At 46.0% G+C, this 15734-nt stretch overlaps 1 protein-coding gene across 1 annotated transcript in view; it reads right to left on the bottom strand.

Moving 5' to 3' along the window:
• The window catches only part of unc5cb (unc-5 netrin receptor Cb), a 68218-nt gene that overhangs the window by 4914 nt on the left and 47570 nt on the right, over nucleotides 1-15734 (bottom strand). Inside the window, exons 5-10 of the mRNA XM_068753165.1 lie at nucleotides 9031-9211; nucleotides 7341-7508; nucleotides 6975-7139; nucleotides 3318-3374; nucleotides 894-1085; nucleotides 174-536 (exon numbers count right to left, since the gene is read on the bottom strand). Of these exons, the coding sequence (XP_068609266.1) occupies nucleotides 174-536; nucleotides 894-1085; nucleotides 3318-3374; nucleotides 6975-7139; nucleotides 7341-7508; nucleotides 9031-9211 (1126 nt within the window). The remainder of the gene's footprint in view (nucleotides 1-173; nucleotides 537-893; nucleotides 1086-3317; nucleotides 3375-6974; nucleotides 7140-7340; nucleotides 7509-9030; nucleotides 9212-15734) is intronic.

The raw sequence follows: 15734 nt of genomic DNA on the forward strand, positions 1-15734 counted from the left end.
TAACGGTGAGTCTCACTCGAGTCCACACCTCTGCTATTTTGACCAAAGACTGTCCACGGGTGTCCGGGAACTGCGTTAACGTGTGGAAAAGGGTAGAATATGGGACCTTTAAATTATGATTTTGCACCAAATCATCAAATCACACCACAAATGAAAGCGCCTCGTTATAGTACCTGAGTTGGGTACAATGAGATGCCCCCCCTGGGAGCTGAAGGAGCCCAGTGCGGTGCAGGACGGATCCCTGGCGCGGAGCAGCGTCTGGGCCTGCGTGCGACGGCCCATGGTGCCGTCGCTGCTGTCCAGGAGGCAGCGCGGCAGCTTCGGCGAGAGTTTGGAGGAGAGATCCCCTCCCAGGTCATCCTGAGGAGTCACCAAGCCCGAGGAGTTGTACACCTTAATCTTCAGGTTTGGGAGGGGGTCCAGCAGAGGGGAATTGGTCATCGGAATTTTGTCAGCCACGTCGTGGAGGGCGTAGACGGGGCCGCGGTACATGGCGGCAGCCGACGTCAGGTCAGGGGGTGCCGTAAGGAGATCTGCTAGAAAAGGAGAGGAAGTTGTAGTCGTTCATCATGAATTAATCAATGAAACTACCCAACTTATATTAACATGTATTAATATACTGGCCTATGGAATGGTCTCGTTTTTAAAATGGGTGACTTTAGAAATCCAAGCTCGTGTCGCTTGACGTCTTTGATGTCACAATAACAAGCTGCACACTGTTTGAATTGCAAGTTCAGTGATGAAGGTGCATCGACGTTAATTCTATAGGTTGCTAAAGCCAGTGATTCCCTGTGCCTGACACAGGTGAGCCATCGAGGCAGGCCAGGAAGACTGCACGCACACCCACACACACACACACACACACACAAAGACAAAGACAACATGCACCCCACCTTTCCGAGTCGTCTTGATGCTGACTGGCTGGAAGCCTCCGTTTAAGGCTGAGGTGTCGATGATGTCAGAGTCGAAGTCACGGTGGTTCTTCCTGTAGATGAAGAGCGCCACGACGACGGAGATAACCAGGCACATGATTATCGCTATGACAATACCCACATACAGAGCTACCTCATCTGTACTGGGGGCCACTGGAGGGGGGGACAAGACAAGAGACAAAGAGAAAAATTGTCTTTTAAGCTCTCACGAGTTGACTTCAATGCAAGCTTGCTTTGTCCAGACGGGAGATGCTGTGATGAAGCCGTTATCTGTTATCCGACGGCGCAACATCCTGTTTTAAGATAGAGCCAGATATGAATCACCCTCTGCTGGGAAATCAAAGCGTTCAGCCAATCCTTTGGCGTTTTATTGTGTCTTACGTTGGCCCATCTGGGTATTGTCGAAATCATATAAAGGCCCTTTTAATTGCCGAAGGCAAAAAAGGGATGACGATGCATGTTCTGCATCATAGACGGGTTTAGACAGAGTCACGATTCACATGTGTGTGTGTGTGGGGGGGAAGCGTTGTACATCCTACATCACGATTTGAACAGGAAACGAGGAGAATAAAGATAAGAATGTGCACAAGGACGGCTGCTCCGGTGCCATCCAGCAGCGCAATGTCCTAACAAGCCGCCTCAGAGGGAAGATCAAAAGTTCTGCAGTGAAGATAGAGATGTGCTCATCCTCAAATTACTGTGCTCTGTGTTGGAGTTCAGAGTCTGTCTCCGCCTTTGTTCTTGTGCACTAAAGATAAGATCTAGACATAGCTTGCATTTCACAAACTGTCTTTCATCGATGTCTTTCCCTCCCTCCGTCTTTCTTTCCACCTCCCACCTCTGTGATCAGTCGGCCTTGGCATGGATATAGCGGATGTTAGAAACGGAGACTCAGACCGACACGCATCATGAGTCAGGCCTTTGAATGACCTTTCTGCAGTGTTTGCTGAAGAACGGTCCTTCACTGTCACCAAATTGACAAAAGGAGGGAAACTCTCTTCCTTGGAGGTAGGGAAATGCCCGAGGCGTTGGCAAACCTGAATGCATCGTTGCGTGAAGGAATAGACAACATACGCGTTGGAAGCTCAAAAAAGTCAAAGACCAAAGCTTGCATTCTTATTTGTGAGAGAATCAAATAGATTTTTCTGGTAAGACAGCCTTTTTTTGTCTTTGAGATCATTTGAATATGCAAATATAGCAGAGCCTGCACCAGTAGATGGCGGCATCTGCCGCGGATCTGCACGCGGCGTGGCCAGGGCGTGCAGGATGGCTGAGGTTTAGTGTAAATTAGCCTCGTGTGTCTCAGGGATGCAGATGGTGCGCAATCTGTGTCTCTCGTGTTCTCCTGCACAAAAGAGTGAGGATAGCGAAAATAATATTATAACAGCTGAATGCCAAGTCCCCCTGGAGGAAAAGTGCATCGCTCATTTTTCGCTAGAGAATAAATTTGTTTGGTTTTTAAATGTGTTTTTTTTAGGGGCATGGATTCAACATATCCTTCTCCAAGGCATCCTCCTTGAATTACAGAATAAACATAGATGATAAATAAGGAGGGGGCGTCTAATATTAGTCATTTCACAACTGTAAGTCCCCAGAAAGGACACAAGGAACCCGGCCCCCTCGCTGCTCAGCCTTGACTGACATCAAATTAAAGAGCAGTCTTGAGCTATATCCTCATGTTGAGTGCGTTAGCCTCTAATCCTTCCTGCACAGATGGCAACAGAAAACAGAGCCGAGGCAATGATGAAAGTCTGAAATGGGGAGTTCACTCCCATTTGCCTCATCTGCCAAGTTCCCCCCCCGAGTTATTTAACCCCTCAGTTGAACAATCATCCCATCCACACTTTGATGATGAAGGCAGCAACCTGCTAAATGTAGGCATTCAAATGTATCACTGAGATGAATGCGCCCCTTTGAACCGGAGCCAATGTCGGAAAGAGGGAAAAGTACAACTGTACAAGAGATGGAAATGAAAGGATTATTGAACACGCCACTGGGGGGGGGGGGGGGGGTGCAAATTTGAGATATAAGAGGTAAAATGCGAATTGTCAGACTGAAGTTCATCAGGAGCGACGGGGTAATAAAGTGGGGAGTCGTAATACAGTGACACATTATGAGAAAGGACAGAGTGGAAATCACAAATGAAATGCAGCGGCAGGTTCTGTAATGGCGTTAAAATCTGGGCTGAAGCATAAAATACACGTCGACAGGAAGGAATAAAAGTTGTTTTATGCAGCTATTTGCAAAAAGGTCATATCGCTGGTGATTTATCTGGGATAACGAATGGCTCCAAATTCCCGTGCACAACCTGCCAACAAAGATCGGAAGCAAAGACACAACGTATCAGAACAAATTGTAAAAAAAAAAAAGCGTGGAAAAACTCACATGAATTTCCAAAATCACTCTTGTCCTTCCCCTCAGAGGACTTCTGATATAAGGAACCTTGAAGAGAGGGAGGGATTGTGGATGTGAGGCACAGTGGGGAAGGTAACGAAGAAGGGGGGTGGGGTGGGGGGCACGGAAGGGGGGGTGGACAGGAGAGGGATGATCAAAATCAAATTTAAGCCAAACAGAAAAACAAATGAGACAGCAACAAAACTCGTGAGTAGGAGTGATGACACTAGGAAGTGATCTCTCTTGATTTGGCCCCTCCCCTCCAGATCTGTGTATGGAGTATAGAGATGGATGAAAGGAGTGGAGGGAGAGGGGGGGGGGGGGGCATGGAGGTTCTGGTCGGGAGTGCGTGATCCATCAACTGGGCTTAGTGCCTCAGCACCAGAAGAACTGATGCTGGCAGGTGAGGAGAGTGTGTTGTGTGTGTGTGGGGGGGGGTGCTGCTGCTGATAAAGTGTGGGCTCCAGTAGCGTCAATGGAAGCGGGAGCATTGCAGCTATCGCTGGAAGGGGAGGATGCAACACGTGGGATGAAAGGAACATTCATGGCAGTAAAACAGAAGATAAAAATAAATAAAAAATCATTTGATGGGTGGAGATCTGTAGAAAAATCTCATGCATAGATGTTTTTTTTGGCACCAACTGCTGGTCGGGGCTTTTGGTGGCGAGCAGAAATGACAGCCAGGGATAGTGCACTACTACAGATAATAGTCAGTCTCCCTGGAACATCCATAAACAATTACACAAACAATGGAGTCCTTATTGGAGAGGGAGAACGCCACGGGCAGACAAGAGGGCCGACAGCAAAATCAATGCCTTAATAGATGAGCTTGGTGTTGTAGACGCAATCAGGCAACACAGGGGCCAGGCCGGAGAAGGGCGGGGGGGGGGACGGGACTGTCAGGGTCAGCGATCTCACTGATGGCCCATGTGATCCCATCCTGTAGACCCTTTTATTCATTTGTTCATTTGTCCCTCTGCAGAACAACCAGAGCTGTGGAGGAGCGGGAACGCCAGCCGCTTCCTTGATTATGGCAAGAGCTCTAACGATGAAGGATGCGGTCGTCTGGGAAACGTGATGTCATCAGAGGTTTATTTTTTTTCTCGTTGGTGGAGAATCAACGTTAAATTAAAGTGTTAATTATACACCAAAAAACATTTATTTACTTATAATCTGCATTCTTAAACTACTTCTCAGTACAATGTGAATAAGCTTCCACAGCCTGAAGGGCGCCTCAGAATCCTGATTTTCAATCTGTGGTATTTTACAGCTACAAAGCATTTGCCCTTGCTGGTGCACGGCTTTACACCCTTTGGCTACATCAATATGTCAAGAAAATGTCATGTGTGAGAACAGGGTTATCAAACGCTTGGAAAACAACATCAGAATGGAGAGAGACGGCCCACAGAGGGCGAGCCAAACAGAGATTTCGACAGGTCAGGCTCAGCGAACTGTGAAACTCCGCTCTTGTGCTTGAGCTGGAAAGTTCTATCTGAGGAGGCAGAGTGCAACTTCGCTCGATCAATCTGAGGGTGCCTAACTTTGTTAAACCCGATGCTCAAGCTCCTAGACAAGCCCGAATGCGATAAACAAGCTGCAAACTAAATTAGAACAACAACTACCCCCTTTTTGTGTCGGGTCAGTTGTATTTTCGCAGAGATCGGGCATCATGACGTCTATTTTGAGCTTGGTTTGCATCAGATTACTTCAACAGATTTCGATATTGAGCTGCTATTGAAACGATTTAAATACATTCAAACAACGGGAAAATAAGATCAGGCTGCAATGGAATCCAGAGAAAATGTTTCCTCGGATCCAAATCGCGCACAGTCGGAAGCAGATCAGCTGCCCGAGGTGAGTTCGGATTGCACGCGTCTTCCATTCCCAATCACATTTGCCATAATGTGAGCTTTTAGATAATGGGCCGTTCACCTAAATGCTAGTGGAAATGGTCATTAGCATTGACATAAGTGGCTTCACCCTCTTAGCCCCCCCCCCCCCCCCACACTACCCACCCACCCCCCAAAAAAATCAATTGCTGAAGTGATCCTAAATCTATATCACTATGGCTTTATATCCTCTGCAGACTGGCCATAAATCTACAGAGAACTAATGCATAGAGAGATACGCCGACTCCCTCAGGGTGGGCAGAAGGACAGCGGGACGCACGAGTAAGACAAATACGAGCGAAGTCTTCCTGTTGATCGTTCCCTGATGTTTCGGCACATATGTGACCTTCTCCATCAAATCGACTTAATGCATTCCAAGGATTCTAAAATGAGATTAAATCACAGCGCATAGATCCCTGTCAGCTTTTCTGGCGACGTCTAAAGATGCGTCTTGAGATGCAGATGCCAACCGTAACCTACAGTGCAGTACATCATGTCGGCGCCGCACTGGAGGTGACACTTTAAAAACGTGTGCCGTGGCGAGAAGAGTGATCGAATGTGACGGCCAGATTGCATCGCATTCTATACATCCGGCAGCCAAGCCTGCGTTATATCGTTTAAATGTCTAAATCACCATCTGCGGTGGATTACACACACAATGGAGTCGTCTGTGACAGTGTGTGGGCCGGACACCTCCACTGATGTTTATTGGAGAGGACTCTTATTAAACTCGACTGGGGGTTTAACCCGGTTACTGTACCGCCGCTGCAGCCGTCTCATCCTATTACTCTTGTCATTAAAGGCAAAGGGAAGGAAGGCAAAGGCAGATGCGGGTCGAGGAAAGGCATTTCTTAGAGTTTGGTTTGTTACTGCAGCAAACACACACACACACACACACAAGCACATGCACACAAAGTATCAGAGCAGATAAAATAAACTACAGCCATTTTTTTTTTAGCAACAAACATTAAAACCAATCAAAGAATTGGGAGAATGCCGGTGCATCCTTGAGCCTTTTGTGTGATTTGAAATCATGGTGCGATTCGAGCATAATGTGAAACACTCTGCGGCCTCGCGCTTCCTCTCATTGGGCCTGAGGAATCCACAGATTGTTAAATTAACCCATTTATTTGAACCCCACCTTCCCTTATGTAATTATAATATAATAATTTAGAATTATGTTTATAATATATCTCCCAAACGCCTGAGCACGCGAGGATAATTAAGAAGATAATGTAACCAAGTTGTGTTTAACATTTATATGTAAATTGGGGTGACACAGAAAATACTTGCTTTTGCTTCCGTTAACGTTTGCATGTTGTGCACGAGGAGATAAAGAGCCTGGTTGCTCTCTCTCTCTCGTTCTCAACCCAACCGGTCAAGACAGACGGCCGCCCACTATGAGTGAGGTTCTGTTCAAGGTTTCTGCCTGTTAAAGGCGAGTGTTTCCTTGCCTCCGTCGCCAAAGTTACTCTTGTGGGACAAGTTGGGTTCCGTCTTTCCCCGCTGCACCTGTAAAGTGCCTTCAGACAAGGTTCTGTTACGATCTGGCGCTACGGAAATAAAAAATGAATCGCCTTGAATTAGAAGAGTGAGAGCAGCCCTAGCGTGTCTCATTGCTCATGTATGAGTGAAGTGAAACAGAGCGCGTGAGCGACAGGGTGAGTGTGCGATGTAGAGATGTCAAACACAGCATGGGAATGAAACAGAGTGAAACTCGTGGTCAAAAGCTTTTTGGTGCCATTCATTGGGTACTCACTCTGCATGCACAGGCCATCGGTGCAGTTCTTGGACTGGAGCACCATGCCCTCACAGTCCTTCCCACCATTTTTGGGTGCCGGAGCGCCGCATTCTCTCCTCCGCCAGTGGGTGCACTCTGTACCACAGGTGGACCACTTGCTCCACTCTGTCCACAGGCCGTCCACTAACGCACGACAAACGCATAACGGATGACGACAGAGCGAATGAAATGACGAATGGGTGGATGACAAAGAGCAAGGATGGGGGGGGGGGGGTATGGGATTTGGGACAGCAGGAGAGAGAGACACACACACATAAGGGCGGAGTCACAAACAGAGCGAAGCATTGTGACATTTTGCTGTGACCTTGTGAATTCCGGCCGTACCTGGGCAGAGAGAGTTGCACGCCAGCTTCTGCATGCCTTGCCCGTCGCAGATGGTGCCGCCGTTGAGCGGTGCCGGGTTGGTACAGCTCCGTGTGCGTTTCTGGTAACCACGGCCACAGCGGCTGTTGCACACTGACCATTCCGTCCACGTGGACCATCCGCCGTTCACTAGAATACATCAGATATCACTCAGACTGGATCTGCAACAAAGCTGCCTTTCATTCAGGACAGACAATAAAGAAAAAAACTGGGGTGAAATAAAACAAAAAGAAATAAATAAGAATGCTGTACAACCACAAAGATAGAGAATAAATGTCCTGGTTCCGATCTTTCCACGGAATCCCATCGGACCCTTTGTAAGAAGTCTAGTTTTTTGTGCTTTGACCTCTGCCTCACAGCCAGACAGTACATTTTGGCCCGACTGCGGAATTTGCCATTCTCTTAGTCCTCCTAATGTCTCTCTTCCCCCTCTCATCCATCTCTGTCAGCGACTAAATCCGGTGTGGAGTGACACCGGGGCTCGTAGCTGAGAACAAGCCCATGGCATTTTGAACTGAAGCCCCCCCCATGCAGCCTCTGACTTTCAAATGTGACATGCTTATAAGTGAAGCCCAAAACATTGGACTGTTGGGGAAGGACTGCCAAAGCCTCACATTTCTTCCGTGTCTGCTTTCTCTCCTCCGCGGATTAGGGATCTATCCTGTCACTGGTTCTTACTCTCGCTCTCGCCTCCTTTTCTTTCCTCTTTAGTTGCGGCTTGTGCTCCTGTTTCCAGCATCCTTGTAGTGTTTGGGGCTGGAACTATAAAGACACTTCTCCCTTTTTGCATCCCTTATATCACACGCAGCTCTCCCGCTTATCCTTTGGGTTTCTAATTCTTCTTCATGAGGGAGAATATGAATTTATTCGTACAAATTGCGGTATATTAAGGGAGGAGGATTTCATTTTGGATAAAAAAAAAAAAGCAAGGGCAGTGCAAACAGATATTGTAGTTTCTCTCAAGGATGAGCCGAAATTCAAAGGATTGTATTTGATATTTGGAAAGAAATGATTGTCCATAACCAGAAGATGATCTGCCCTCCCCCCCCACAATGTCCTCAAGGCTCATTTAACTGTAACCATAGACGATGAAAACAGAAACAAGGACGCTCATAACAATACCACCTTCAATAAATGTGAAACTTAACCCTGGTAAAAGTTTCCAGCATCTGCTCTCTTTGTTCTGCCGCGTGCATCTATGCCACTCGGTTGAGTCTCAAATACGCATCGCCTCAAGCAGGCATTGAAGTTCAACTCTGCAGCTGTGTTGTGCAACAACAGCCATGTTTAGTTGAAGTTAAGGAGCCAGTGGAGAAGTCTGTGTGAAACCACAAAGGGGGTGGGGGTGGGGGTCTCTTTATTGCACCTCAGCCGTGTCAGCGCTTTGGCTTGCAGCTCAAATAATCACACATCTTCCATTTGTAGTTCACCTTCCGGCAGGAACAAAACAAAAGAGTGCTACACATCCCGAGAGAAAGAGGTTGGCTTTAAGAACAGTTGTTGGGTTTTTTTTTTTGTGTGTGAGCTGAGCTGACTTTTTACAGGAATTCAACAGCTTTCCTCTAAAATGGCTTCTGACTTTAGGAAACTTAAAAGACGGATGATTATCAGGAGATGTGGGATCTCATTGTGTGTGGAGGTAGAAGCGTACCGTAGACGATAACCGTGGCGGTGGTGCTGCGTCTCTTGGCTACGATGTTCTTAGCCACACAGGTGTAGTTGGCCGTGTCTGACAGGCGAGCCTGCTTAATGATCAGGTTGTGGTCAATGGTGATGTAGAAGTTCCGGTCGTCCGCGGGGTCGATGACCTCCTCGTTCTTCAGCCACTCCACCTGAAGGGGAGATGAAGAAGAGCTGAGTTTTTTTTTTTTTTTTTAAGCACAAAAGATGGTGCAGTTCAACGCAAAAACAGTTCAAACAGGAACGACAGAAGAAGATATAAGACCTGATTAAACTCCAAGAAGAATCACAGCAAAGGGTTGAAATGCTGTAGAGTGGTGACAGTGATCCCAGGATCAGCCGCAAAACTGTTTACCTCTCTGAGGTCCTGCTACAAAAGCCTAACCATCCATCCATCCATACGTCCATCCGTCCTCCCCGTAGAACAAAATGCTACAGTAACGGCACTCTTGGCAGTGCAACTAAGAAGCGCCCATAATTTCCTGAAGCTGAGGGGGATCCCTGACCTCTCCTTCCGAGTTTCATTTCTCTAAATTATACCGACATTAAATTCCAGATGCTATCATGTGAGGGCATTTTGGAGCTTCTTCTTTGACTTTAAATCTCCAAAATCAAATTTTCTCTCTTTAGATACCCTTAACTTGTGTGTCTTCGTATCGCAGCTTTTACTGGCTCGTGTAATAATTTAATCTCTCTGGCTAAAGAGGTTTAAGAATAGCACCACCCCCTCCCTCCCCCCCCCCCCCCTAGATAAAAAGACACCCTGATTTGAAATATATTCTGGTTCTCCTCAAAAGAGTCGACCCAGCCATGAGGAGGTCTGGAACGTAACAGACTTCCTGTGCATTGTGATAGGCCCACGAGAAGCCGGGGCTGATAAGAGGTAAGTAGCTAAGAAGCAGCACAGGAAAAGATAAGACGAACGTTTATGCAGGCTCTTTCTCATGAGTGATAAGTCATCTGAAAAAAGTGGGGAAATAACCTGACATCAGAGACAGGAGAGTCGGGGGGGGGGGGGGGGGGATTTTTTAAAGAACAAAGGAATGTCTGTCGTTCTGCGCAGCGACACGTCGGCCATCGCCGGAAGACCGGCATTGCTTGGACACTTCTCAGAGGGAAAGATGCGTCTGATGTGACCAGCACTGGGTTTGCACGCTTCGCTGACTTCACTAGTGTCTGTGTTAGCTCCAGCTGACAGGTATCCCAGATGCCATCAGAATTGCATCTCGGCAGGGCCGACTGCTCTCTAATCCAGCGGGATTAAAGACACTACTTCACAACCGGTTCCCATTTAACCTCTTCTAATCGCCTCTTGCTTGCAAATCAGTGCCTGCAACCACCCTCAATATATATTCATAGCTGTGATGTGATGCATCGGAATATAAACTTGGAAGTGTGATGCACATTTTACGGTGCTTAATTTGTTTTTGGTCCGTGACAGAATCAATCCCACAGAACTCGACGGGATTAGGAGTCTCTCAAAGCTGGAATGAAACCCCTCCGTCTCTCTCTCTCTCCAAATGCAATATAGTGCTGCGCTACGTGACATAATTTCCCATGCCACTAAGAAGCCATTTTTAGACATCATGATGTAATAACATTGCGAGTATCTCCCGTCACACAAAAATAAATATTTTTCAAAAGAGTCATTGGGGGATTTCACGTAATCATTCGTGCGGTGAAAGCAGCTTTATTATTACACAAGTCACTGAGAGCTGCAATACGGTGACACACGTAAAAGGGTATCTCATCTGGTTTAATAGCGGCTGTGTGAGAATCGCTGGCCTGATGCAATTTAGGTAGAGAATTAAGTCGTTGTGAGAAAAAACTGATAATTGTGTTGTCATTTGGATGACAATGACAAAGCTCATGTGTTGGACTTAGTCTTAATTCTGTGAATTTAACTCTGAATGGGGAAGAATGATGGTTCAAATATTCCTTCAATCTCAAATGATCCAATTTCAGGCATTTATGGTGAAGCATATATCATCGCTTTAATTTGATTACGCAGTTCACACATTGTGCTTTTCTTAATTGGCATCTGCTTTAATCTTATTGCAACTAATCTGCTGTGACATCTGCTGAGGTGGATCAAGATAATTCAGCGATAACTCACTGATCTGCGGCTTCCGCGTGCTCGAAAAGTGATTTTATCAACCGTCGTTTTTCATGGAGTTCATTTTAATTATGTGCCAACATAAATATAGTTAATAAGTCTGGTCAATTATACATGATTTACTACTACAAGTCAATTATAGATTACCAGGAGGTTGCACAGTTTATAATAAAGGCATTTAATGAATAAAGCTTTGGCAATTTGTGAGCGTGTGTTTGTTTTTATAGATTGCAATGAATACTTAAAGAACACAATAAATATGACACGCTTGGTCAGAGAGAAGGAGCAGATTCAACAGCGATCTGACAATTTGTATGCCCTCTGTTCCCTGTCATTTGAAAAAGTGAGGGGACAAAAGAGCAATAAAACAAAGAAAGATGATGCAAACAAGAGAAAAGATTGGTCTTGCTGAAATGATAAATAGTTTTGCCTTTTAGTGCTTGCATCATTGTGCGCGGTGCACATGGCAACAGGAAGTAAAAGGTCTGTTCTTTGAAGAGCGATGGACGCTGACACACAAAGGAGTGGTTATCCAATATTGCACCAATCACACACACGCAGCCTCTCTTCAAATGGAAGGCATTCAGAAGTCAAGAGCACTTTTATACGAGAAGGTAATTAAACATTGAACAAAAGAGCTTTTCAGCACAGATGGAGCGGTGGGAGGGAGATGGAGCAAAGAGAGATGGAAAATGGCAGAAACTTATGACACAAGTAAGGAATATGTGTGCGAGGGAGCCGAAGTGAGCAACAATTGATGCGTCATTTATTCTGCACGGACTACAATTGGGACTCATTAATAAACCCAAACATGAAAAGGTTCAGCTCTCTATACCACACTTAGGAAAATGATTCGAATCCAGCAGAAACTACATCTCAAATAGCACTTGCCCAACTTGCCGCCATGCCAACTGACTCAAACATGCACACACATGCAAACACGGCCTCGTAGTCCCAGCTCGTTAGTGTCTGAGTGGCAGCGAGACATCCGGAGAGGTAATTGGCACATTTCTTGTCATTAACGAAGGGAAATTGCCACATGTCAGTTGTCATAAAGAGAGGCAGTCTTCCTGTCTGTTTGGAGGCAGCCAAGTGACAGAGGGAGAGGGGAAAGAGGGGCGAGAGGCAGATTGATAGTCCATTGTGGAAGACAAGGACAAAGACAAAAACAAAGGGGAAGCCATCAATGATTGGGATGGAGAGCAGATGCAGATGCAGGAAGACAGTCTGCCAAAATATGCCAGGAATGACTAGACAGCAGAAGACGGGGGATAGAGGGAAAAGGTTGCAAAGTGGTGACTGAGATCTGAAGTGGTGAATCCTCTGAGTGAGTGAGCGAGGAAAGGTGACGACTGAGACAAGAGGTCAACACGGAAAAAAGAGGTGTGGCTCAGAATATACAGCGTTTTCATCTGTTGAGCTCTCGAAGATTCACAGGATATAGAGGCGGGACTTCAGGAAATAATACGGAAGTTGGAAGAGGCGATGTGGCATTGGGAGAGGGAAATCAGCGATGATTCATAAGGTGAGACTGCACTGAAAACGGACATTTTTCTATAATTCTGTTCGCTGTCTAGACGCATTGGTTAAAGCTAATGGTCGGACTCATACAAAGGAAAAACCACATATCAACAACATCCATAAATAGCACCAACTTTTTCTGGGATACATTAATGGGAAGTGGAACAGTGTCCTTTGGCCTGACGAGTCCATATTTCAAAGAGTTCTTGGAAATCATGGACGTCCTGTCCTCCAGGCTAAAGACAAAAGGGACAGTCCAGACTGTTGCCAGCAGAAAGGTCATTAGCCAGCATCTGTGAGTTGTGTAAGGGGGTCGTGTTAGTGCCCCATGACATGAGTAAGCTGCACATCTGTGACAGCACCATTACGGTTGTAAGGTACGTGCAGGTTTAAGAACAGCATGCGCCGTCATCCAGGGACGTTCCTGCCAGACAACGAAAGTCCATTCTGTAGCCTTCCAGCACAACTGATCCGCATAGTCATAGAAAAGAATATTCTGTGGGGCTTGGAAAATCGGGCAAAATTAGCAAAAACTGGGGCCACTCAACATGCAGTTGAGCTGAAAATGGCTGGCACTCAATGAGTTAAGTTTATCTATCCAATGTAATTTATTTATCTGTCTTTTTTTTTTATCACCAGGCTTGAATGACACATCTGGAGAACGAGCCACAAAAGGTTACTATAACTGATTATTCAATCATTGACTATGAGACAACAAGCCATATGCTCTGCATCTGCCTGCATGGCAAATATGGAAATCTGAGCCACATAAATATTCACAAGGTAAAAAAAAAAGGAGTGAGGTGTGATCTGCTCAGTCGCAACGGGAAATGAAAATGTTTCTATGTGGCTGCATTACTTTGAACTGCATTATCAGATCTTTATGTCTGTTGGATAAGTTTTAGGTCGAGGACGTGGAATGGGGATGGGGTCCGGTTAGGATGGAGGGAAGAGGTCACGGAGGTGGGGTCTTTTTTTTAGGGCAGGTATACCCCCCCCCCCCCAACAGGCGATGGATCACTGACCCTGACAGTAGCGGTAGCCGTTTCAAAACTACCTCAGGAGAGAGATTCTACTTCACCGCAATAAACTTTCTCTCACAGCTCTTATATAAGCCTATTAAATATAAAAGGAAAGCTGACTGAAACATGTGGGTAGAGTGTATATTTCCAACACCCTTTGTATCTATTTGTGAGGAAAACATCCCCCCCAAAATGTATATTTTGATAGTAGTGATCCATGAGATTGCTGAAATTACACTGTTGTTTTGCTGCCAATTCTTAATGTATTCATGTGGGTGTACAAGTGCAGGTTTGGCTGAAGAACGCGTTATTTTCAGTAAAATATTAAAAAATAAATGTGTTAACCTTTACAGAGGATGAAACTTTGAACGCTGGTAATACAATCTGTGCATGCAAGTCCTTGGTGCCCTCTGAATCTCATCAAGCCTTTCAGAAAGGCCACGATTAATAACTAGTCCAAGGAGGAGGCGGTCAAAACTCTCTTTTTCTTTCTGAGGAAGGAAAAACATGTTGGAGTTGAGTCACAGGTTCATTGTAAAAAACAAACAAACTCAGAAATCGTTTGGAAGCAGTAAAGAAAGGTTTTAGTCCAGTAACATCTCATTCCAATGTAAAAGATTAAAAGAATACGCTTCCCTGTCGTCCCATTTGCAAAGTGTGATTTTTAGAACTAAACAATCTTAAGTTTCTGGAGAGAGAACAAAAAAACAGACTTTGATGACACGAGTCGGTCCTGTTGTCTCCACTCTGCAGGCCTGCGATGAATAACATGTCGTTCTCTCTCACACAGCAGAAGTCCTCAGATCGGAGGTTTTCCATGTTAGATCAGCCCCAATCAGCCTTTTTGGGTGTCGTACTAAAAAGTCAAAGTGACTTCTAGAGCTCCCACATGTTGAGTAAATCGCTGCCTCGGCACAGTAACACTGTCGTGACTGACAGGCTTCGGTCGGTCCCATGTGTAATTAATCAGACTTCCTGTTTTACTGGGCACTGAAGTAATGTTCCTCCTCAGATTCCTGGTCCCCCCCCCCTGGTCCCCCCTCTAACTGCACCATTCACCACTTTGACTGGGAGGAAGCACTCTGCTATTTCTTGACAAGGTGACCTCAAGAGCCTTTACTTCACCCAGTAACTGGAACCGGGCCCAAAATCAACAGTAATTGGTTTCGTTTATTACAATGCGACACTCCGCCGCTTAAAGTACTACTAGTAGTTAAGACATTAGGATTAAGATTAAGCCTTAAGATTAAGCCTTTTATTATTGTCATTGTTTCACTGCAAGCACACAACAGAATTTCCTTTACATCCTATAGTACAACGGGACCCTTGAAACAGCCACACACATGCATAGGCGCCCTAGCATGCTGAGAGGGAACAGGGTGAAGGCGCCGCCATGATCGGCGCACCCGGAGCAGTTGGGGGGGGGGGGGGGGGGCCTTGCTCCAGGGCACCTCGGCAGTGCTCTGGAGGCAGACTGGCTCCTCTCCAGCCACCAGCACACACTCGGGTATATTTACTTTCTGCTCGGAAATGTTGATTAATGTACATTTTCCGTTTTTAGAAATAAAGGATTTGACATATCTAGTCCGAATTACTTCCCTGTACTGTATATCCTATATATATTTATATATATAGGACGCGTCTGAGTTAGTTTCTCCGCTTCACTCGATGAAGAATGTGATTTGAAACTCTTTGTGCTTCACGGCTTTATTCCCAGTAAAGCCAGTGGACTTAATCATGGCAGCAGGGCCTCTTCCCCGCAGAGCATCAATGACTCGTTACCCATGATAACACGGCAGGACCCCGGCAGACCGAGGAGATGCCCGAATGAAAATCCTGCTTCCATGGAAACAGGCTCAGCGGCTCGCAGCGCCGCATCAACCCCTGAACTCTTGTCTTTTCCTCAGTGCTGTGACAAGTGCTCTGAAGCGGCGACGGAGAGCCTCGCCAAAGAAAAAAAAGGAACAATAAAGCTGCGTTCTTCCACAAAGGAGATTGAAGTCCACTTTATGAGCC

The sequence above is a fragment of the Brachionichthys hirsutus genome, chromosome 19, assembly GCF_040956055.1.
Source record: "Brachionichthys hirsutus isolate HB-005 chromosome 19, CSIRO-AGI_Bhir_v1, whole genome shotgun sequence".
Lineage (NCBI taxonomy): Eukaryota > Metazoa > Chordata > Actinopteri > Lophiiformes > Brachionichthyidae > Brachionichthys > Brachionichthys hirsutus.